General features: G+C 32.5%; 1 protein-coding gene across 2 annotated transcripts in view; it reads right to left on the bottom strand.

Moving 5' to 3' along the window:
* LOC106107350 overlaps positions 1 to 24747 on the bottom strand; it is a 72791-nt gene extending 48044 nt beyond the window's left edge. Inside the window, exons 1-3 of one of the 2 annotated variants that reach the window (XM_013288178.1) lie at positions 24587 to 24747; positions 10495 to 10723; positions 10183 to 10335 (exon numbers count right to left, since the gene is read on the bottom strand). In XM_013288178.1, the coding sequence (XP_013143632.1) occupies positions 10183 to 10335; positions 10495 to 10649 (308 nt within the window). In that variant the 5' untranslated portion in view covers positions 10650 to 10723; positions 24587 to 24747. Of the gene's footprint in view, positions 1 to 4077; positions 4247 to 10182; positions 10336 to 10494; positions 10724 to 24586 lie in introns of those variants that run through there. The other variant, XM_013288179.1, reaches the window with a different exon arrangement.
* Positions 24748 to 27106: the final 2359 nt, after the last annotated feature.

The raw sequence follows: 27106 nt of genomic DNA, 5'->3' as shown, positions 1-27106 counted from the left end.
TGATGCAGTCTGTCTCGCTCTATAACTTCACCTGTACAGTCGGGGCAAATGGCGCTGTTCCATTATCTAATCTTTGGAACATATTGAAACGGGATGCGGAACAAATACAACGGAGTTAATAATGCATCTGGACATAAAAAAGTCGGTTAGTAATACACGGCTAGTTTTTTTTTTATTATTATCCCTTCGTGTAGTGAGTAGTGAGCTACTATCTAATTAGCTATTTGTAGGATGAAGCGGCGTTTGTCGTGTTACAATGAACAAGGCAAAGATTCCTAAATACGAACACTGCAAATTTCCGTGATTGTACATTGCTATTTTTACATTCTAGCGTAAGTAAATAAGACTTGAATAAAGTATTCAAAGTGCACCTGCGTTTTGCAATTGGATAAGACTCTGTTTTATTATTGTGTCTCTTGTTTTAATTTTTTATCCATGACGCGACATCTCTTTCAACTACTTTTGGCTTGTTATAGCGTGTCTAAATTAGTTTGACAATTCACTTTAAATTTAGTAGGGATGGGTTATGTAAAATCAGTAATGAATCTTATCGATTTTCGATTTTTATTCTTATAGAAGTTGGAATCGATAGATTTATAATTATAACTTATGAATTTAAAAAAAAACACTGTTTTCTCAAATTAATAATGACCATAACAAATAATGAGAGTAAATAAATGTTTTTTACTACTACAGCCGTACGTAATCGAATTGGATTACGCTATTATTTCTGTCATCGCTAAATTCTTTACACTATAATCAATACTAGAATTGTCTTATAAATTAGTTAAAAAGGAAATAATAATTTTAGTCGAGTTCGATAATTATTTAAACCGAATATTAATAGTTCAAAATTGTTCGCTATGCGTGTTTGTTTCGTCACTACGATACTTGTCTATTAAGTATGGCATTTGCTTTCATACAAATTGAATTCGATACTTCATATGCGTTATTTATCAAACTAATCTATCTTATTTAGAGAAACTATAGGGTTATTTTAAACTAGCTTTCAAGAATAAAACACTTATGACTAAGTTCTATATCTGTGTCAAATTTTATCGAGATCGTTAAGCCATGTTGGAAGTACGTAGCAGCAATAAAGCATTAGTCCAGCTTACCCTCCTCCAGTCTTTGTGGTGCATTTCTTACTTAATTTGATTATTTTCATTTAAAATCCGCATAAGAAAGTAATTGAAGAAATAAAAGCAACTTATTAAATTTATGGACAATAAATTAAGAGCGTACCGTTAAGGTTGTTAAGTTTTACGCAACACTGCGTGCTCGGACGTTTTACAAAGTCGATTGGAAACGACATTCGAAAGATTTAGTTCGTGTGTTAAATGTTATTGTTGTATGTAAAATGACTATTGTAATGTGATTACCAACGATTTAGTGATGAAGGAATCGATTATTTTATGAGCTGAAATTTTTATTGATACTAACACGCGAGTAAATATTACGACAGTAAATTCTAAGTTGTTGAAGTCATTTTTATTAAGATTTAAAATGATATAAGTGACATAAAATGGGGACAATTGTTTTAAATTTACTTTTAACTTAAATATTGTTTACTTAATATGAGTTGAAATGGGTAAAAAGTTGAAGTAAATCGTACTGAACTTCTAAATAGCCAAATCATTAGAGAAAGTCCTCTTATGTTATTTTCTCTTATTTGAAATAGATTCATAAGATGGTTACGTTTTATGGGATATCTTTATTGACTTATTTCTCGATGAATTGTCAACGTCAGTAGCGGTTTTCTCTCTTTTACGGGCCATTTAAAGTATTGTGCACTATGAAGACGCTAAGAAAGTGATCTACCATGATCATTCTCGTGCTTTCACAATATCGTGGATTTGCGTCAACCGCTGTTTATGTCTGTCGGTGAAATTACCACGTTTATTATTACTACGACATTGACAATTTCGCGTTAATAATATCCATTAATTTTATACATTTGTTTTCATTTACATTAATGTTTTAATTCTTTTAATTTATCGCTATCTTTTAGTATTGCGTCTACACGAAATACATACATCTAAACATACGGTCGTCTCCCTCATATTCATTGTAAAAACAGAGATCAGTATCTATCTATCCTTGACATTACGGAAGGTTGGTACAGTACTGCGTATCCATACATCTCCTTCAGCCGTCAAAACTAAATTCACTCCCTTCTTACATATTCTTTCATATAATCCTTTCATACTTTATTCTTTCTTCCTCTAATTTAATAACCCACATTCAATATTAATACATTCTTTATCTTATCAATATTTCTCTGCAATTTCTATAAAAAATCTTGTCCTTCACAATTTCACAATTGCATTTAGAAATACATAAATTTGCAAACATGAAAATCATACGCGTATTAAACACACCTTACAATTTCCGCTTTCAAACATCTGAAAGGATTTTATTAGTAAAGCTGTAAATATTTATAGTCTACAGTAATCACACTTTTCATTGCTTTTTATGACGTATCCCATTTAATTGCCTGAACAAATAATATTTCGATTCAATGATTAGTCTTACTAAAAACTTTACACCGTGATTTTAGTGAAGCTTATTAAAAAAGCTTGTTGTATAGCTTTCCAAACACATACGTCAAATTGCTTCCTGATCTATACAGCCGTTCTACCAACCTTTTAACACACATCATCATTATCAACCTGCTTTATCCTACTCCCGTATGGTCGGCGCACCGGTTCGTCCTCCAAAGCACTCTATCATCCGTCATCTCAGTCATCACTCCCTTCTTGATCATGTCACCTTTCACGCAATCCATCCATCTCTTTCTAGGTTTACCTCTACTAATGTACCCCTCACATACACACACATCCATACAAGTTTTATCATTTAACAATATTAGTTAGGAGATATAAAAATGCTTAATATATCTTAGTGAATTTCTTACTAAATTACTTACATATTATTACCAATGTTTTGTATGTATGTATAATTATGTTACTATAATTTACTTTTGGTAAACGACGATCTAAAATTTAATGGCTTGCATAATATTTGAATGGTGTATTCTAACCTTGAAATGTAGACTATTCGATTATTGAACTACTTTTTTTAGCCGATGGCTGTTTGCCTTGAAGAGGCTTCAAAACTTTTGTGTAGTCACTCATTAAGTACGCTTGTTTTAAAACTTCAAATGTAAGTCGTACATACTGTTACGAAGAGCTTTTTAACTGTGTATAATTAAACAAAAGTAAGTGGCCTATATGTTCTTCCAGACTATACTCTACATCTATACTATTATAATAAAGCGTAAACACAAACTTCTTTGTTGCCTAAGATGTCAGCAATCACAGCACATTTTCGACTAACTCTTTTTTTTTTTATAAAAAGCCCTACATTGTCACGCTTTAGGCTATATATTTTCACGTCATTAAAATGAGGGATAATTATTTTGGATAAAAACCCTAAAGTGAGAAAGAGACCATAAGTTGCTGCCAACATCAAGGAAGCAAGGTTGCCATGGTTTGTCATCGTCAAGTCATTTTGACATTTGCAATTAATTTGACACATGTAGACAATAAAATAAAATTTTCATAATTTTTATACGGATGAAGTCGCATGGACATAGCTAGTCTATGCTTAATTTCATTGGGATCCGTTAAACCGTTTAGGCAGTAAGCTATAACAATACGTCCACCTAAACTGTCGCATTTATAAATAAACAATATCACGAGATTATATTCTAAAACATTGAAAAATACAAACAAATTAGGTACTGGGTTTGATCCGACTGAATTTTAATATGCTTAAATTGAAAGCCGCATTTAGGTATTCTAACCGCAATTCCGATTCACCTAATATCAGATCTTTCGCACACTTATTCATTATTAAAATTTACAACCTCAAGGATTAAAAGAAATCCATGTGTTTTAAATATTTTTAGATTTCATGAGAAATTCCAATCACTTTTCAGTAACACATGTTTTTTAATCACATTAGATAACTAATTATAAGGAAATGAAATAGAAATAGTTTAAAATTGTCTCATTACGACTTATTAAAAGTAATTAATGGAATAAAATTGAATTCCTGGGTAAAAAAACTTACCTTATCGATCTCAAATTTAAAAATACAAAAAATTACACCGCCATAAAAGTACACATTCACAATATAATATTAAAAAACACGAATTTAAATTAACACACGTTTCATAGTTCGATTACGTTAGTTAGTATGGACACAATTTTATCATAGACATGCGCACACGTGGCCAGTCGTAGCGACACTGGCGCAGGCGGTGAGCTGAACTTGGAATTTTCAAGAGCGTCTCATTCTTGTTTGGCTGGTTGACGTCGTTTTGTCAACAGATTTTGTTTATAGATATTGCAGTAGACTGAATTGATGTAATTTACTTTAGTTATTTAAAAGATGGAAGCTATTTTGAATTTAACCGCGTTTAGCTATGTTAACGTAGTCATTTTTCAAAGAATATATCGATGGTTACTATGTAAATGATTGTATATTTTAAACAAAACTAGAAGACGATTAATTATGATGCTTACTCGTAAATATTAAAATACGATAGACAATAAATCGACAGTTCTTCTTGTTTTTATCATTACCTTAAAAATAACTTAAAAATTATTATTTATTATACAAATTTAAATACATAGAACAAGGTGTAAATTACGTGATACAATAGCCATCGAAATTGTCTTGGCAGAAAGATATTATGAAAATGTTATACCTATTAAAAAAATTCAACAAACACATTTCAATACTTACTTTTATTCAATTTTGATAATAAATTGGCGTTACAAATTATTTAACAGTTATATATATTTAACAGTTAGTTTTGTTGGAACCTTTTAAAAATCAGAGATAATGTGATTAAGGGTTTAGTATTCTTCAATCATTACGTAAAACAGCAATAACGATAATTCAGTTAAATTCAAAGTGTACTATAAAATAATTTATAACAGCGCCATCTTTTTACAATCGTAGTTCCAAACAAGAGAAGCTGTGGTTACATCATTCTTGATGCGTTATAATGGCGATAGATGGCGTTGAAATAAAATGCCTATGTGCCCTTATATATTTCTTTTTATATTTTTAAAATATACTACTAAATTTAGAGATTATAATACTTTCTCTCAATTTAACAATTTAATTTAAATACTCAATGCCACGGATCTGAATAAAGTTTACTTCTATTAATAAGCATTTTTAAAGTCAAAAGATTTACTCGTAAAATTATTTAAATTAGTTCAAAACATAAGTGAAATTATTACAAATAACATCATTTGGCAAGAAACTTCATTTGTAAAATTTCAAATCAAAAAGTTAAATTATGAAAGTCTGTTCTCGATGACCATAAAACATTTATGTCAAAAATACTCGACGAGAATACTTATAAATATTGTTACAGTACATTGAAGTCAGCTGAAATTTCTAACAGTCAAGAATTTAAAAAAAAATCTTCTTGTATGATACTAGACATCACTATTGTTAGGAATAGAAAAACAGAGTGTTAAAAAAATATATTTACAAATTAGAAAACAGAATGTTTCTTTTGATTAGTGACCATTAAAATAATAAATACGAAGCGAGTTACGTCCTTAAAAAAATCTTAAAGGTAACATATAATTTTTGACCGACTTCCCAAAAGAAGGAGGTACTTAATTCGTCTGTATGTTTTTTTCCTTAATCATTTTACATTTATCATGAACCGTCTGTCTTATCTCTTGTAAGAATCTTATATTCGATGTAAGCAATTCAAATAGCACCGCTTACTTTTCTACCCTATGCCCATCAGTTTCAAAAGCAATATTTCCCCGAGAGAGTCTTTCAAGCTGAGCTGTAGATTATTCTGAAACTTTTTTATTCCTGTGACATAAAAAAAGTTTACGCCTGTTCCGTCAAATACTGAGATTTCATACAAACTGAAGTACAATCACAAAAGAAACGGTTGTCCGTATTTACATATATTAATTGAAAGTATATGTTATTAAGGGAATAAAATATGTTTGATAGAAGAGGATACTACAAGGATAACTAAATAATATATCGTATTTTCTTACCGTATAATCATACTTCATACTAATATTATAAATGTGAAAGTTTAGATGGATGGGTGTTTGTTTGTTAGAGTTTGTAGCCTAAACTGCTGAACGGAACACAATGAAATTTGGCATAGATGTAGAGGACAGTCTGGAAGAACACATAGGCTACTTGGTTTTTTTTTATTACTACGCGGACGGTGTCGCGGGCGTAAGCTTTGACTATAAATTGACATTGGTACACTACCTTTCATCCACGATTCCATCCGCGTGGGATTTAAAAATAAAAGTTAGTATATGTGTTCGTAACTATATGTTCTTGCAGACTATGTTCTACATCTGTACTAAATTTAATCGAGATCAGATGATCCGTTCTAGAGGTATCTTAAAAAAACATCCCTCTAAATTTTCGCTCAAACTTGACTAAACTATCCCACATCTATTGTGCGATTCTCGATTGCTTCGCAGCCAATTTAACTACAACTGGCACAACTAAAATCGAGAATATAATAAAGCGTAAACACACACTTCTTTGTTGCCTAAGATCGCAGCAAATACAACACATTTTCGAATAACTCTTTTTTTAATAAAAAGCCCTACGCTTACGTCACGCTTTAGGCTATATATTTTCACACCATTAAACTTAGGGGGTAAATATTTTGGATGAAACCCTAATGTAGGAAAGACACCATAAGTTGCTGCCAACATCAAGAAAGCAAGGTTGCCATGGTTTGTCATCTTTAAGTCATTTTGACATTTGACACATGTAAACAATAAAATAAAATTTTCATAATTTTATGCGGATGAAATACGGGAATAGCTAGTTTGTAAATAAAGTATTCCAAGCCATACAAAACATCTAGTATTTTGTGTTCGACGTATCCCTGATTAAGGGCAAGCCCTCGTATCGAAAAGAACCGCTTCAGATGCCGATAGCGTTCCGAGAGTAATGCCTCCGACGCCTTTACGAGCCTTTGTAAGCCTTTAAATAATGGTTCGTTAAATCCTACAAACGGACAAGAGGGTGTAGAATAAAAGAATACACAGCACTTCAATGGAGGATGGGTTTTTAATCCTGACCTCTAGAAATACTTGAATCTTGAGCAAATTCTACACTTCGATTGTAAATACGGAGTGCAATTAAAGCTTGTGAAACATAGCTACGTATATAACAACTACTTTAACTTTTATAAAAATAATTACATCATCATCCACTTGCCCTTATCCCTTACGGAGGGTCGGCACAGTATGTGCTGCTCTTCCATACATCTCTATCACACGTCATATCTGAATCCACTCCTTTTTTAAGCATATCCTCTTTCACACATTTTCCATATATGTATATATATACATATTTATAAAAATAATTACAATCCGAACTTAAACAAATAAAAGCTTCCTGAAGAAAAAAAATCTTACTTCAATCTGACAACACTATTTCACGATTTAAATATTTTATGTCATATGTTTTGATGTTAAAGAATTGTCTAGTCTTTTAGTTTCAAGGTCATCCAAGGTTAACTTTACAATCTTAATCGATTAGGATTATTCCCAACCGTCACCCAGCTCTGTCCACACGTGAGACTAAAAAGTTTGATCAGTCCTACCTTTTAGTCCCACTATCACCAATAAGGTGACATAAAATCGTTATAAAATAAATTAAGTTCCAAGCGTCCCTAAGCGCAAAAGGTGGGTCGGATGATTTTTTTACTCCCATCTGTCCCCGCGTGGGGACAGAGTGGGATGACGGTTGGGAATAATCCATTGATTATAGTGTCAAGATAACAAAGCGGTGACCCTACATGATATTAATCGGGTCTATAAATTATTTGCTGTTACCTCTAAACTCTGTTAAACTTAAGTACCAAAGTCGTTAAGGAAAATCGTCGTTAACTTAGATAAGTCGTTGGTCACTTATGTATATCTACTTAAGTTAAACGAAATCCTTTTCGTAAGGCTGCTTAGTAGTAAAGACAGTTTTTTGTCTTAGTCAACTGTCCCCAAACAGTTTATTCAACAGTGGGAAACTCATATTTCTAGCTGTCCCTATGCGGCTTCATCCGCATGAAAATATTAAAAAAATATTTTATTGTTTACCTTTGTCAAATTATAATATCAATAGCAAATGTCAAAATGACATGACATGACAAACCTTGGCAATCTTCCTTCCTTGATGTTGCCAGCAACTTATGGTCTTTTTCCCACATTAGGCTTTTTATCCAAAATATTTACCCCCTAAGTTTAATTGCGTGAAAATATATAGCCTAAAGCGTGACGTAAGTGTAGGGCTTTTTATTAATAATAGTATTATTCAAAAATATGCTGTAATTGCTGACATCTTAGGCAACAAAGAAATGTGTGTTTACGCTTTATTATAATAGTATAGGTTAAAATATAAACTAAAAGCTTTCCATTTGTAAACAGATTATAACAGATTTCGTAGGTTTTTTTATAACAAATACTTAACTAAGGATAGTCTTAACTTTTCTATGAAAAATCGATTAAAAATACAGTAAAATATCTTTGAGAAGAAAAACATTTCACTTATTAACAAGTTTCGTCTAAATTTAAAAAGTTTCGAGAAGTTACCTTTGTGGTTTTACATTTGGTTGTATTTCGCACTAACTGAAGTATGCATTAATCAATTAGAAGACTGCAGGTGTAAGCTGTTGGCGCATCTGAATGTGCTTAGCGTTCAAATGGTGATACTGCAGTACCACAGTGCAGTGAAATACAGAAGAAACATTTAAAAAATGGGTACGAAATTTTTTTGACAAAGCAAATAATTAAATGAATGATTGTTGAATTTAGGTTTTAGGATTTTAATAATAGTTTTTGTATTTACTTAACAATGTTGAGATACTATCTATACTATTATAATAAAGGGTAAACACACACTTCTTTGTTGCCTAAGATCTCAGCAAATACAACACATTTTCGAATAACTCTTTTTTTTTAATAAAAAGCCCTACACTCACTTCACGCTTTAGGTTATATATTTTCACGTCGTTAAACTTAGGGGTAAATATTTTGGAAAAAAACCCTAATGTGGGAAAGAGACCATAAGTTGCTGCCAACATCAAGGAAGCAAGGTTGCCATGGTTTGACATCGTCAAGTCATTTTGACATTTGCAATTGATGATTTGACACATGTAAACAATAAAAAGGTTTTTTTTATAATTTCATGCGGATGAAGTCGCATGGAACCAGCTAGTTTTATATAATTATTTACACCTTTATTATAATGTAACTTTAATTTTAAACCCCAAAAATATATTTAAACAGTATATTAAATGTTATACACTGTGGTAAAAGTTGCTCTTTTCGAGTTAGGGAAGAAATAGATGTTGAAATTTGAATTAGGTCCGGAATTTCTTTGGCAAATCAAGGTAACTGGATATCTAGGCTGGCGATGCACATTCAACGAAGGCTTTTATAAATGACTAGCTGTTCCCAAGCGACTTCATGCGCATAAAATAATGAAAATTTTATTTTATTGTTTATATTTGTCAAACTATCAATTACAAATGTCAAAATGACATGACATGATGCCAACCCTGATTCCTTGATGTTGGCAGCAACTTATGGTCACTTTGCTACTTTAGGGTTTTTATCCAAAGTCATTGCCCCCCTAAGTTTAATGGCATGAAAATATATGGCCAAAAGCGTGACGTAAGTGCAGGGCTTTTTATTAAGAAAGGAATAATTCAAAATTATACTGTAATTGCTGACATCTTAGGCAACAAAGAAGTGTGTGTACGCTTTATTATAATAGTATAGAAAAATTAGGTTAAAGCATTAAACGATGAAGTATTTATAAATCTTATAATAGATTGTGTTTAACGATCTTTTTTAAATAATTTGAGTGGATCATTTAAGTCTTAGTGACTCTGAAAGATCTTCGTTGTTTGCGAATATTTGCTTCATCCCGATACTTGACTTCTACGGGTTTGCTTACCTGAAAGAATAAAGTAACGACTAAATACTTTACCATAACTACATAGGAACACATTTAAGTACAACATAAGGGCATCTAACTAAATATCAATTTAGCTATCAACAAAATGAGATTACAAAATGTAATTTAGTAAATTGATTTTAATGAGAAATAAATGTCAAAAGCTGGGATGCATATACTCAGTTACTAACTAACCTTACGCAATCCTGTGCACATTCTCGCAGCCGGCAATAACTACAGCTACATGTGGAGTAACAGGATCCAGGGTCCGACTCCTCGATGCTGACGGAGTCGAACCTGTGACCAAGACCTTCGCCCGAACTCGGCACCGTATGTGAGCCGCGCCATCTGTAATGTAATAAGCAATTGTTGTAATGTAAACTTTGCTATTATTTTTTAAAAGGAAACATTTTAGTAACTGATTAAATTAAAGCGTGTAAAATAAGAAGAAAATACACAGGAGTTAAATGTTACATAACTTTTATATTTGTTATTTAAAGCACTTGCCTTGAACTTTTAGAATCAACGTGTTCGACGACAATGTTCCAAGTTCTATGAATCAAATAAAGCAGGAATAAGATTCTCGAAGATTCCGCTTGCGGCGGAGGTTCCCTTTTTCCCGACCATTTCCGGCTGGTGGCGCTGCTCTGCCCGCTCCCCATGTTTCCGGCACGTTTGAATTTAGAATTACTTTGTCATTTTGATTGGGGCGTCGGCGAACGATGGACGTCTGATTCTGAAATAGGAAATTAGAGCTTTTTTAGACAGAGCATAGATAATAAGGAATTTTATAAGTACGTTTTGTATAATTTCATGTACATTAAGCCAATAAAGTTCAAAACATAAATCAACTTAATTAAATAAAACCTTGTTGAATTGTAATCTTGTTTCGCAATAAATTTAAAAACAAAACAGCCTTTCGAGGCTTGGATAAATTTATCTACATCAACACTAGAACGGGCGGTTTATTGCCCTTTTTCCTTATTCCAAGTGCAAATTAATTATGTTGATAAAAAAGGCAATTTAGGAAGATTGGAAGCGATTAAGAAACCCAACTCTGCTTGAAATACACAAATCTTTTAACTTAGAGTTCCTACAATTTAAACTAGTACAAAACATATTTCTATTTCTCTCTTACTTCATAAAAAAACAAGGTTTTCATGAACTGGACAGATATGGTTAGACTTTTCTTTTTGTACTATTTTTTTTATAATCTAGTACAACTTTTTAGTCATAGCTATCAACATTATACGAATAAAAATTGCGTGCATAAATCGATTATGCTTCACTTGAATATTCCTAGACATTAAATGCGATATCGATTTTGTTGTCGATCTCGCGACGAGCGCAAAAAATGTTTAATAACTTCTATCGGCTGTTAATGAAACTTACTGTTAATGTTTATTTATTGCCTTTGATATCGAGAAAGTCACATATTTACAAATTATTTGATATTCACATGTAACACATGTGACAAACCCGCAAATGGGTTTACGGATACTTTCATATTTTCGAATAACTCTTTTTTTAATAAAAAGCCCTACACTTACGTCGCGCTTTAGGCTATAAATTTTCAAGTTTTTAAACTAAGGAAGGTAAATATTTTGGATAAAAACCCTATTGTGGGAAAGAGACCATAAGTTGCTGCCAACATTAAGAAAGCAAGATTTCCAAGGATTGTCATGTCATGTCATTTTGACATTTGCAATTGATTATTGACAAATGTAAACAATAAAATAAAATTTTCACAATTTCATGTGGATGAGGCCACACGGGAACAGCTAGTTAACTAAATTTTACCTTATTATCAGGGGGATGATTTTTGTCGCTTTCTAATTGTGTTTAATTAGTCGTTTTTTTATAGAGTAGGTCATTTAAGTGTGTGACTGACTTCACAATTGTGTTCGATTAATTAAGCGAATTGCATTCGAGTTAATAAAATAATAAAATTCAAATAAGTTCAAATCAAAAGTCCGCGGAGCGTGGTATAGCTGTAATGCATAGTGCGAACAAACTCACCGTTAGTTTTACATCGATATATTTGCATAAAACTACCATATCTCGATATAAATGAGTTAAAATGCACGAAGATGTTAGCAAGTAACAAATATTATTGACTAGCTTTTATCCGCGACTCCGTCCGTGTGTAAATAAAAAAAACAAAAGTGAGTAGCCTATGTGTTCTTCCGGACTATTCTCTACGTTTAAGCCAAATTTCACCGAGATCCGTTAAGCTGTTTAGGCTACAAACTCTAACAAACATCCATCCATCTAAACTTTCGCATTTATAATATTAGTGACATTATACTGTATGAATCACTTGTAATAATAAATATAACTCTAACAAATATTTAAAGATCATCATCATCATCCACTTGCCCTTATCCCTTACGGAGGGTCGGCACAGTATGTGCTGCTCTTCCATACATCTCTATCAGCCGTCATATCTGAATCCACTCCTTTCTTAAGCATATCTTCTTTCACACAATCCATCCATACTTTCGTCGGTCTTCCTCTTCCTTTGTAGCCATCCACATTCAATCTCAACACTTTCCGGTTTAAATAAATAAATATTTTAACAAATATTTAAAGACAATTTAGTTAATATACAAAGACAAGTTTTAGAGCGCGCGCACACCTTAAACTGTTTAGTTTTATCGCACAATCGTTTAATCTTGCTTTGATTCTTATGAGATGCGCACACTACTCGATTTATAATTGTGTAACTAAACAGATGACAGGCTTCGAAACAATCGACAATCGTGCGATAGTTTAGTCAGTATTAATTTCAGAAAGTCGTAAGTAATATTATTTTATTATCATGTAGTATTGATATTTACCCACGGCTAATATAAAAATAAGGCAAATACAATATAACTGCTAATTGACATTTTATTGTCGCCCTAATTTTACCGGCATGCGACAATCCGTGAGAAAGAATTCGCAGAAAGCGGCGCAAAGTAAACACGATCATGTTACTTACTTAACTTAAATAATAACATTACTGAGAAAGATATCGTGGTATTTTTTTGGTGTTCACCTAACATTTGAACGTCCTGTCATGAGATTAGAACGTCAGTGGCACAGTTGTCAAGCATCTTTTTTTTTTGCCCGAGGGCAATGCCTTACGCATACTCCGCGCCCAAGGGAGCGCGGTAGTTATGTGGGACTCTCCCCATAATGGGGCATACCCACTAAACCCCTCGGTTCCTCCAACGCAGTAGGTCGGGGCCACGGGCACGCTATTGCTTACGTCCGTGATCCCCGCCTGTAGTTGTCAAGCACCTCTCCTAACTATAGTCTACGGTCCAGGTTCAAACCCCGTCATACCAATTTGTTTATGTTAACAAAACCCGAAACTCTTATGGTGAAGATCCAAGGTTTGTATGAATTTAACACGCAATAGGCCAGCTCGGTTTATTTTGTCACCCCTAAGGCAGGCTGTCCCTCCGTGGGATCAGCTGATAACGATGTCAAGTATAACAAAGTTTACTTGGATATGGTCTTGGGGGCCTGTCCTACCACTGGCTGATAGAGGCTCAGATAGCTTAAAGTAACGTCACTGTTAAATAGAGTACCAAAGTCCGATACTTACATAACATCTATACTAATGTTATAAACAGGAATGATTTGTATTTTTGTATGTATTGAAATAACTCAAAAACTACTGGACCGATTTCAATAATTCTTTCACCATTAGAAAGGTAATTTATCTTTAAATAACATAGGCTACGTTTTACATTATTTTTAAATGGCACGCGGACGAAGTCGCGAGCAACAGCTAGTATTTTATACGTTGGATTGTAATCTGACAATTTACAAGAATTGTGGGACAGGTCCTTAATGAAGTATGAGTGGAATGTTGTTTAATGAATAGAAATAGAAAACAAAGTAAAAAAAATGGTTAATGCTTTCATTATTAGGTACTAACGGTATTATTAAATTGTTTTTTATCTAATTTCGTTTCTTGTAATAAATTTGTTTTTAAACATTTAATCAAAATATTTAGTACACCATAATACAGCCGTGAGAATTTTTTCTTTTTTTAATCTCCGTGTTTTGTTTTTATTAACTCATTTGTATGTTCGTCAATACTGTATACATATCTTGTAAGGAATAATTTTTGGTAAATGTCTTGAGGATATTCCAGAAAATTCCATACGAGATAACGTTGCCTAAAGATATTGCGTTACCCAAACGTTGCTGTCTCGGTAAACATTTATATTTTTTCTATATTTATGGAAATAGCGAGAGAATTAGATTTCTTGTATATTGAAGTGATACGTTTTCGTATACGTATGATAGTGTCTTGTTGATGCGCCAAGAAATAAAACGACGCACTTTGGCGTACAATACTTAGAATGAAGTAATAAATCATAGTGCAGTTTTAGCTTTGAGATATTCAAACATTGATTTAAAATATACACGTTACACAGAAGATATAATGACACTTTATCTGTACCAATATAAAGAGCGAAGATTTGCGTTTTTGTATGTATTGGAATAACTCAAAAACAACTGAGGCGATTTCAAAAAATCTTTTACCAATAAAAAGCTACGTTATCTCTGAGTAACATTTTTAATTACTATTTTAATTTCACTCGGGCGAGCAACAACTAGTCACATTATAAGATAACTATTTTTTGCTTGATCCGACCGCGTGGAATTATAAAATCTAATAAATCTAGCCTATGTTACTCGCTGATAATGTAGCTTTTTAACATTGAAAGAATGACAAAAATCGGACCAATAGTTTTTAAGTTTATTTGTTAAATACAAAATCATTCCTTTTTGTATAATTCCTTAATGTGTGTGTGTAAAGTGAAGGTTTAACTGAAATACTAACATTAGGTAATCAACCTAGTATTGAGTAAGAATAAATGCTAGTAGTCGCCTAGTTCTAGTAGTTTGAGATTCTAACGGGTTGTACTGTCGAGTTCAGAGTAAGTTACTGTATTTAGTTCGAACACCGACCTGTACAATTGTACCGGTATGCATTTAGCTGGGCTTTTGTTAGCGCCGAGACGAATGCAAACATATCGTGCTCAGTTCTATGATTGCAGTTCTCTATAAGGTACAGTCACGAACACATACCTATTATGCGACAAACTTATGCGGTACTGAATGGCGCTATCGCGGTTCAAGAAAATAAAGAAAACTAGCTGTTGCTCGCGATTTCGTCTGCGTGTAATTAAAAAATATAAAATCTAGTTACTCACAGATAAATTACCTGTCTAATGGTGTAGGAATTTATAAAATCGGTCCATTAGTTTTTGAGTTATTTCAATATACAAAAATACAAATATTTCCTTTATAATATTAGCATAGATGTACGTAGGCATAGACAATGATAGGCAAGAAGAAAGATAGGTACAGTGCGAGGAACTTTATCACTTTGTTATGGGATTTATGAGTTAGCTAGTTTTCGCCCACGACACCGTTTGCGCGGAATTAAAAACAGTGCAAGTAGCCTAATTGTTCTTCTAGACTATCCTCTACATCTATGCCAAATTTCATAGAAACCTGTACAGCCGATTAGGATCCATGCATCAAACTTTTCGCAATTATGATATTAGTAAGACTAGTGTATAACGCTATTCAAATATTTTGGCTGCCCTAGATCTTAGCAATTCAGTGTGAAGTTGAGCTGCTAAGACATATGAACATTAGAATACTTTGGTTTCACTTATGCCTAATGGATAATGTAAGTTTCTCGTATGCCTAGTGAACGTAGTTATTAATTCAGTACTTTACTATAGTTTGTCAAAATGAAATTTACGAAGTTACTGTGAAATTCCTTACGACTGTGCTTTACAGTATCATGTGTCACAATTCTATAAACTGTTAATGAAAATATGCAACTTATTGTATTATTAAATTGAAAATTATTCAAATAGTTATTCATTAAATTGATGAAAATAATTTTCATTAAATTAAATTGAAGAAGTTACGCAAAAGTATAGAGAAATAATGGTTACAATTTCATTGTACGTATTTTCTCTTCTTAACATGTATACACAAAACACATCGAGATCGCCACACATATCCATTCTACCTTGATAATTACAGACATCGATAGAAACTGCTTTTTTTCCATCTGATAATTATTGAACAACACATTGCTAAGATTTTAAAAGATTCGATATAACTCATTGCTTCATGTGAACCTTCACTCAGTTTCATCTTCCAACTTCCAACTACAGTAAATAAGACAAAGTATGTTAAGATGTGTGGAGTGACAAGAATGGATAAAGTTATGAATGTGTATATTAGAGGAAGTTTGAAAGTAGCGACAATGGTGGAGAAATTGAGAAGCAAAAAGTTAGCGTGGTATGGACATGTTATGCGACGAGACGATGGGGACAATAACCAGAAAGTGTTAAGAATGAATGATGAAACAAAGGTAGAGGAAGACCGAAGAAAGTATGGATGGATTGTGTGAAAGAGGATATGCTTAAGAAAGGAGTGGATTCAGATATGACGGCTGATAGAGATGTATGGAAGAGCAGCACATACTGTGCCTACCCTCCGTAAGGGATAAGGGCAAGTTGATGATAACGTTAAAGAGTAAATTAGAATAAGTATTGGTATGTTTCAACAAAACGCATCACTAATTTTATGCTTTTTGTTAGTGTCAAGGATTCCAACGGTTAACCGTTTATAAATGAACAATAACACCTATTGTTTTAGGCGAATATTCTTTTTCCTTTGTAACTTTCTAAAATGTAGTAAATTTATCGCGGAAGATCAGCTCTGGTACTTCAAGTAGCATCCAGCATTTATAGTTAAGCGAGGACCCAATTCGGTCAGCATTGCGATACACATTTTAAATATTTCGTTTATCCTTTAATGACGTGTTTGTTATTTCTTATTTAATTACTTTAGTTTTTTTTTTCTAATTCCTAATTGTGTTGTAGTGTTGATAAGATTAAATGTTATTTTATTTAAAAAGGTACGTTATATTGACCATGGAATTATTAAAATTGAAGCATTCTTTTTCATAACTTAAAAATGTTAAATATTGTTGTATGTATGCATATGTAAGGTTATTACATTAGTGTTTATTCATAAACTTTAAAGGTATTACGAAAATCGATTCACAATACAGACAAAAGAAATATTTCCACTTCAGTAAACTATTAAATAATAAACTAACCTTTACGCATTTGTTGAAAGATAAAAAGAAACCTCGGGAAGCTGAATAAACTGTTTTTTTCGCTTCGATTACCGTGACAAGGAAGTTACGAATATTACGGTCTAGAGAACGCTAAGTGATACAACTTTTAGTCCGCACTAAATGTTGACGTGAAAGTTATGTATTCATAAACAGTGTTACTTTACTATTAACAACGCACTGCAAAATTTGCTTCAGTACATTAAAGAACCGAAATTACATACTTCTAGATTTCGCCAGTAACACTATCTGTGTGGAATTAAAATAGTAAGTAGCCTATGTATCCTTCCATAGTATCCTCTACATCTATGCCAAATTTCATCAAGGTCCATTCAGCAGTTTAGGCTACAAACTCTAACAAACATCCATCTAATCTTTCACTAAATGTAATCTTTCACATTTAAAACTGAAACCGAAAGAAGAACATCGAGTTGGAACATCTAGATAGAACTTTTAACTAAGGACATGTAAAATCGGTTAATCACTGACTCAATCTTCTCCGTTCAATCGTTCACTTTGCGAAATCAGAACTAAACAGTTCTTTATTAGTGACTAGCTGTTCCCGTGCGGCTGCATCCGCATGAAATTGTGAACCTTTTATGTTATTGTTTACATTTGTCAAATTATCAATTGCAAATTTCAAAATGACATGACAAACCTTGACAGTTTTGCTTCCTTGATGTTGGGAGCAACTTATGGTCTCTTGCCCACATTACGGCTTTTATCCAAAATATTTGCCCCTAAGTTTAATGGCGTGAATATGTATAGCCTAAATCGTATCGTAGTATACAAAATATTTCGTAATTGCTGACATCTTAGGCAACGAAGAAGTGTGTGTTTACGCTTTGTTATATTAGTATAGATTTCAGATATTGTTATAGTTAAGCGACTAGTGACATACGTAAGGTCTTTTAATGTGCGGCTCCATGCCGACCTCTAGTAAGGTAAGATGACCCATTTTCTATGTCATTACGAGTGACGTCACAGCTGTAAGCTCATTAGTTATGTGAGTGCTGTCCACAAAACGGACAGTCTCGAGACTTCCTTTTCATTACATATACGGAACAATAGCTACAGTAATAGTGTAGAACAAATTCATAGGAAACTAAACCTTATGTGAATGTATTTAAAAATTAATATGAATTATAAATTATTATGAGTATCAGCCGAGAACTAAACTTCCGGAGATTATAAAGTTAAATTCTAATTAGTAAGTCGTTGCAGAAATTAATTTTCAATCAGAATAATAGAGGAGAAAGATACCAATATTTTATTACTGACTAGCTTTTGTTCGCGACTTTGTCCACGTAAATTTAAAAAATAGTAGCCTATGTTACTCAGCGATAATGTAGCTTGTTATGGTAACAGAATTGTTGAAATTGGTCTAGTAGTTTTTGAGTTATTTCAATACATACAAAAGTCGTAAAAAACAAATCTTTCCTCTTTATAATATTAGTATAGATTGATTCTTATTATGATCATGTAGTACATAAGTATGAACATGATGTTGGACATTTAAAATACATAAAAGAATAATATCAATCATTTTTAGTTAGTTTTTCATACTAAGAGATATTAAAAGGCATATGAGCTATAAATTGACTAACTTAGAAATTCACAACGTTTATTATAAGAGTTTAACAAAGTATTAAAAGTGGTACATAATTTCGTTGTGCAAAAAACGCGAGCCCATTAATTGTCCGGCAGAGACGCAAATTCCAGGTTCGCCGCCCATTTACAGTGTAACTACAAAGTTGCTAATGCATTCCACAGACTAATGCGAGTCTAGTGTAAAATAATTACTGCCCGCTGTACTCGTGTTTCTATTGAAGTAAATGTAAATGTGTTTAATGATGCTGCTGAATGCTTAATACATAACTTCTTTGTACCGGTTTAGAGGAAAAACGTAAACTATCTCTTGGTTTTATTGTATTTTCAGTGGTATGTATTATTTTGTGTGTTCCTATGAACGTAACTGACACGATTGACCGCCAGGTACCATTGGCACAATATCAATGGCTGGCATTCCACAACCGTGTGGTTTTGCGAAACTTTCTGCCTCGCACAGTAATAATAATGGTTTGTCCTTGGCAGTATTTCAGTACAACTTAGGGTCAACAAGCGAGCGTAGTTACCATTACCTAAAATACCGGCAACGTATCTGTAGAATTCTAGTTAAGTGAGCAATCTTGATTATTTTAAGATGATTGCATATTTATTTCTCATCATCATCCACTTGCCCTTATCCCTTCGGCACAGTATGTGCTGCTCTTCCATACATCTCTATCAGCCATCATGTCTGAATTCACTATTTTCTTGGGCATACTCTCTTTCACATAATCCATCCATACTTTCTTGTCTTCCTCTAACTTTGTAGCCATCCACATTTAATGTACACATTCTTAACTTTATACTTGTTACACCACACATCCATCTTAACATACATTATGATTTTTTATAATCAACTTATAAATAACTATGACAAGCCACTTGAGGATATAAAAACTATAAGTTTAGTTAATATAAAGTCCTCGACTAATAGATTTATGTAAGGAAATTACTCTATGTTTTGTCGAGATTACAGCAGATGAGAACAAATTCACCGAACGACTGAACGTTGTTGAGTAGTAAGAAAAACTTGTATAGTTATATGTTCATTAACACTATCGTAACGGTTAAATCCCTGTCATCAAACAAACTGTTATTGTAACCGTTTTAGCTGACAAAAAGACTACCGTTGGTGTAATAGCAAAAGGGGCGTTTTCTTTAACGTAATCGTAGAGATTGACAACGTGTAGATTATATAAATTTACAACGGTACAACTTTCTGTTTAGAAGCGATCTGAAGATCACATGGTTGAATTGGCCCTCAAAATGCCGACTACAGACCATTTGGCTAACGACGAACTAAAACGATGTAAAAAATTCGACCATCATGAAGAAGACTTCACGAGTGCTGCTAGAAGACTGGGGGACAAGTAAGACCAATAATGGGTAAATGTGTAAACAAAAGAAGGTAGACTTTTTTAGAAACATGAAACTGCTTCAATTGGATTGCGACGCGGGAACATTAGCGTTGGAAACTATCGTCGGAAGATTATCCATTTTGGGTCGATGCACCACTGTCTGTGTTAGCAATTGTTTCGCATTTGTTTATTTTATATTCCACTAAACAATTGCCGTATGGATTTCCTACTGATGTGTCAATACCATTGTGATTGTAGATTGTAAAACGTGGTCACCACGCAGTGTGTATACAACTTTATGTTTTGTGTTGATTAGTTTAATTGAAGTGTAATATTTCTGCGAACAGATTATTAAGTAATTAATTTGAAATTACCTAACCTTTTTTTTATTTAAATTTTCCTTATTAGTATGGAAGATATTAATTTTGTTGAGATTTATATTATTGGCCACGGCAGTTCCTGCCGCCAAAAAACAAAAGCATATATCACACGCGGGCGGCACAGGACCGGGCATCGTGGCAATCGATGGGGGAGGCCTACGTTCAGCAGTGGACGACCTAAGGCTGTTAATGATGGTGATATATCACACTATGTTCTCTATGCCGAATTTCATTGAGATCCATTTAACAGTTTAGGTTACAAACTAACAAACATCCATCCATCTAAACTTCCTCATTTATAATGTTAGTAAGATTTCTGCACGAATTATCAACAATGTTCATCTTCTTCGTATACCATCATCGAACTTAGATGTAGGAAATTTCCGTAATAACAAATTCCATGGTTTAGATTCAACAAAACTTGAAGGAACAGACGAAACAATGTCAACTCTCCGACGCGACGGCGTGTATCGTGAAACTTTGAGTTCTAAACTTGTACACAAGATAAAGTTTTACACAACACAAAACGTAAATTGGCCTGAAACTATTCGAACAAAATCTTGTACTTCTTTTAAAACAAATACATGTGTTAGATCATAGTTGTTTATTATTCTTTTTGTTGTCGGTAACATTTTAAAAGACTGGTTAATCCTTAATGCAATAATAAAAATGCTTTCGTGTTTTTAATTATTATGGTAATGTAAGAAGTAACTTAAATAACTAATTAATGTCTATGGTAAAAAATGAAACGAAATAAATGAAATCAGTTATTTTTTATAATTAAGTGAACTTTATCAGTCTCTTTTCATCAGTCGGGAACACATCTCGACTTGTTTTTAATTCGAATTAGAAAAAAATTATGTTTTGAAAGTCGATGCGTAGGATTATTCAGACTTTTCATAGAATCTGATCGCATTCAGAAATAAAATCTGTATTACTAAATGAATAAAGATAGGTTTAAAGAATCTACAGAACATGTCAGTTAAAAATAGTACAAAACATCAGAAGAATTAATTCATAGGAATTTAAAATTAATTATTTGAAAATGTTAGAATTGTTTTCGATAATTTATTCACTGTTAAACAAACTCAAACTAATTTAAAATAGTACTGCGTGTATGAATTCTCGAAGTCTATCTTCAAATATAACAAGAATATAATTGTAAACATAATTATTGATCTAGGCAACCTAATACTGTCTAGACATAGCTTATACTATAATGCCTATAACAATGTTATACGTGCAGCGACTCGCAGCCACCTCGTAAAATACGATTGGGTTTTCACTAAGGCTTTACTGCAAATGCGATTTAAGCGTATTATATTACTCTACTTTGAATTTTACGATACTAAGTGTACACGTAACTATTGCCCGAATAGAAAGGCTTATCTATCTCATGCCTGTAATTGCATGTATGTAAACACACTAGCTTTCGGCCGCGATTACGTCCGCATGCAATAAAAAAACAAAAGCAAGTAGCCTATTTATTCTTTCAGAATATGCTCTGCATCTATGCCATGTTTCATCAAGATTTGTTCAGCAGATTAGGCTACAAACTCTAACGAACATACATCCATCCATGTAAACTTTCGCATTTACAATATTAGTACGTGTAGTATTTACGTATCAGTATTGGTCCTGTGCGAAGCTGGGGCGGGTTGCTTGTAATTTAATAAGTATCTATGACCTATGCTGTGTGACATTCGATTCTAAGTTGGCATTGAATTTGATACTTTAACTAAGTATATCTGCTTATATGAATATTTATTGTGACATTGTGATCAGCTTTAATGTAACATTTTTGAATAAATTCGATTCGACGTCTTGTGTATTTTTAACTTTATGTAAACATCTGTTATATTAAACTGCAGGATTCTATTTCCTCTGTATATTCAAATAGCAATACCTGCGCCTGTTCATTGCCAGTGGTAAAGTTCAATTCGAATCTTGGAGCCGTCGCATTTCAAGTTGTCATAAAGTTAGAATTTATTACGTTAACTCATCTAGATTTGCATAGAAACTGTTAAAGTTTGCGTATTAGTTTTCAGCTTTGAAATTAATTTTAATATCAGTTTTTATTTTATCCGTTATCAAATGTTTCAGATGAACTATGCAATAAACAATTTAGAGATAAATAGCTTTAATTTAAAATTTGTACAAATTATATGAAAGGAAGACTAAGGTAGAAATAACAAATTTCCATTTGGTGGAAAAGTATTTTACTATGATACATGAAAAAAATTAAATGAATCGATTTTTGTAAGACTGTATCTCCGGGACGGCTTAACTGATTTCGCTGAAATTTTAACAACACAGGCTGCTTGTTATGTTTTACTAGCAGCATTACTAGAAACAATAGTGTATAGCCTACGTGTTCTTCCAGACTATCCTCTACATCTATACCAAATTTGATCGAAATCCGTTCAGCTGTTTAGGTTACAAACTCTAACAAACATCCATCCATCGTAACTTTCACATTTCTAATATTTTATAACTATGATTTTAAATTCGCGCAGACAAAACTTAAGATTCATATAACCTTATTAGTGATATCAGGAAAAATAAGAAGGTCTGAAAAATGTCAATTTTAAATACTGTGAATTATTTTAATCTTTAATTATGATTTTGTTCTGGCGATTTTCCTTTACATTAGACATGCTTAATTTCTAGGTCGTAGCTTACTTTACTTATTCAAGTACAAAGCGTCAAAGTTTAATTTAGCGTTGAATTATTATTAATTTTTATAAAGCGAATAGTTCAAGTAAATTTGAAAAGCGGATGAACCTAATTTGAAATTTTTATTTTTAATAATGAAATTTTTTTATTAACTGTAGTTTGCAATAATGAGATACTTGTAATCATACAGCCGTATCTTTGTTATTCAATGGAATTCAAAGAGAAGATATGAGAGGAAAGAGATCGAATTCTAAGACAGTTTTGTTAATATCACCATGTCAGTATATCCGACTACGAGATTAAAATATAGTATGTAATAAACTTTAATACGCAATCTGACACCCGCTACACACGCTCAGTTATATCTGAACTAGGGTTATAACGGAACTCCGTTTCCGCATCCGCAAGTACGGAACTTCCGCAAGAAATACTAACTCCGCATCAGCTTCCGTTAACATTCACTTCTGCAGAGGTGAAGCTCTTCGCCTCCGCATCCGCTTCCGTTTCCGTAAAAATGGCCTCCGATACAACCCTAATGAACATTCTGATCGTTCAGATAACTCTAATAAAACTGTGAACTGTATTCTTAGATTTGCCTACATGTCAGATTTCTCTGACCAATCCGATTATTTAAATAAAACAGAGCGTGTGTAGCAGACTTTATAGATTAAAGATCTCTAAGGTTATTTCTTTCACAAGTACCTACATTTCGTTATTATTATTAAGGTCAATTAACAAATTTAATATAAGATTACAGGATAAGTATATCCGTTTATATAAATAAAATAATAACAAAGACGTTAAAAAAGAATTTTGTTAATTTTTTTTTTAATACTAAAGGTAAGTAACATAGAGTAACAAAGTAATCAATATTTACGGTTCATTTAGTTGTTTCTTTTTGTAAAAAAATTCATGTCTATGTCATTCTATTCATAGAGGCTTGGTTAGGTCGCGATATGTTTTGTACAAAATGTCAAACAATGTAAACACAGAGGAAAGATTTGTTTATGAAGCGTAAACAGAAACTACTGAACCGATTTTAATTATTCTTTCTTTCTATTAGAAAACAATGTTACCTAGAATAACATTATTGATAATAATTAGACATTAAGGACATGGTTTAATTCTGTAATAACTCCACATAAACTAGTCAAGTTGTAAAGTATTGGCTTTCATTACTAAATTTACAATTAGGACCCCAGACAATAAACTGATCTTTGTAACTATTGGTAACTAACCTCAATAAACATTTTCAGAAAAAAAAATTTTTTTTTCATCCAAACTTACGTTGACTTTCTTTGTTGCCTATTGATTTGTCATTAAATAGTACAAAAATATTTAATACACGAAATTAACAATTCCTTAATATACTTTTAAATAAACTATTATAATTAAAAATATACCTTTAATATAACTGTCTTCGTATAATTGTAAACACAATCCAAAAACAAAACACAGATAAATTCAGAAAACAAACACAGAAAAAACCGTTTGTTAAAACTTTTAAACGAATTCGATTTTCAAATTATAATAGTTCGCGCGCTATTCGTAAGGCAAGCGATCGTTAGACGCCGACCTAAGCAACTGATATTTTCATTGACGCGCGTGCGCACCCAAGCAAGGAACACGCTATGTCCGAGATCGCATTTTACCGCGTTTTAGCAATAAACAAATCTACTGATTGAACATATTGTTATGACCATTGATATCACATGTAATTACACATTAAATATAATTTTATACGAATAAAAACGTCGAAAACGTGTTACGTTAAAATTGTTCAATATCATTTAGAATTTATAAAATTGTTTTGTTAATTTCCATTTTGATTATTTATGGGAAACATTATTTATATTATGTGTCTCTTATACTAGGTAATAATTATTGTATTTTAGTAATTTGAATTTCTTTATACAAAGTAATCTTTCTTTTTTCTTCATTTATTGTTATTTTAACAATAATTAGAATATCATCGCTTTACCTTACTTCGAATTTTTTTTCTTACTATTCATTATTTTTACGTCTCCACCTCCATCAATTAAGTAGGGGATTTTGGGGGATTCAAGTGGCACCACCGCCTTAAGATATTAAAAATTAGTACATTTTTCAATAACCTTATTAAATGAATTATTTCTCATACTTCGTCTTCCATCTTTAGAGCGCGCGCAAACCTTTGAATAAACTATCACACAAATGTTTAGTCACGCTTTGATTCCTATGTGCTTATATGGAGGTGGCCACACTACTCGATTTTTAGTTATGCAACTAAACAGTTGAATGTCAAAACAATCGACAATCGCACTACAGTTGTGCGATAGTTCAGTCAAAGGTGACGATCTTATCCAATATTTCCTAGTTCCGTGTTATCTAGAGGTTCATATGTATACATTGAGATTCCTCCCCTATGTTTATTGTTCATCATTAAGATGCGAGGAATGATTTGGCTTCGGTTCCTAACACTACGGAATGCGTAACCGAGTTGTGTAATTACATTGTCGTGATCCGGTCTTCCTGATCGAATAGTTTTGTATGTATTTAGCATCTATTGTAATTGTAGCGTAACAGAAGGAATCCTGTATTTACAAGCTTAAGGTAACCATAATATTCATTAGTACTAACTGTTGCTCGCTATTTTGCCTGCGTGAAATTAAAAAAAATATAAAAAAGTATAGCCTATGTTACTCTCAGATAAATTACCTTTCTAATTGTGGGAGAATTTTTAAAATTGGCCAAGTAGTTTTTGAGTTATTTCAATAAATACGAAAATACAAATCTTTCCTCTTTATAATGTTAGTATAGATTATTTTCTTCCGGGACAATTCTTTGCCAAACATCACTGTTGAACATTAAAACGAAATTTATATCTATAAATGCGTCGTATAGAGGCCATGCTGTATATTCATACTCTATTAAAATATACGTCTCACAGAATACAAGCAACGCTTACGTAGAGTGTTTAGATTCGTTTCAGAATTCGGCTGTTATTTCTTCTGCATGCGGAATTTTAAACACGCATAATGCTTCTAATTACTACATTACTATTTTTATGTAAAACAAAATATTTCAAATCAACTATTTCAGTTATTGTATTACAAATCTAACAGAAGCGTTAAACATTATTTATTGACCCCAAGTCAATGAAACATAAATGCATTATCTAGTTCATTCAAAGCAAAGGTTCCCAATCTTATTTCTAAGTATTACCTATCACTTTAGGAAAGACTAGTTCAATCGTTAATGTTTCCCTTATAGAAAGTACATTATCTGCTAATAGTTTTACTTGGAAAGCCGCGTTCACTCGCGAAAGTCGATATGTAGCGAGACATCAAGGAGATTGTAATATACAATACAGATACGGTAACAAAACCAGCAAAAAACTTAGAAGTGATAAGCTCTATTGTGATAAGGACAACTTTTCAAACGGAAGTATAGATTGGTACCAGTAAACAGAAAGAGATGATTTGATTACGCGAAAGGAGACACTATTAAGAAGGGAGTGACGACTGAGATATAAATTATAGATGAAGGATGAACGGTGATGTAATATGTAAATGAACGGTGATGAATAATAGAACGACAGAATTAACATGCATTACTAATAAAGAGTTTCGATTCGACTTAGAAAAAGCTATGCCAGATTGATCCTCATTTTAGACACCGTAAACGCAGTTTGAGCACTTGACTCGTGATCTACAGGTCCTGGATTTGAATCCTGCCATGTACCAATGTAATGTTCTTACGGTAAAGGAAAACATCGTAATGCAACCTGTACATATTAGAGAAGATATTCAAATGTATGTGTGAAGTCAACCAACCCGTAGTGGGCCAGCGTGGTTGACTATGTTCTAGTCACCCTTAACTTAAGGTAGGCTCCGAGCCCTATGATGGGGACTTACATTGAGCTGGTCATGAAAAACGTTACA

The sequence above is a fragment of the Papilio polytes genome, unplaced genomic scaffold (assembly GCF_000836215.1).
Source record: "Papilio polytes unplaced genomic scaffold, Ppol_1.0 DF822067.1, whole genome shotgun sequence".
Classification (NCBI taxonomy): Eukaryota; Metazoa; Arthropoda; class Insecta; order Lepidoptera; family Papilionidae; genus Papilio; species Papilio polytes.
This window is presented reverse-complemented; position numbering and strand designations above follow the sequence as displayed.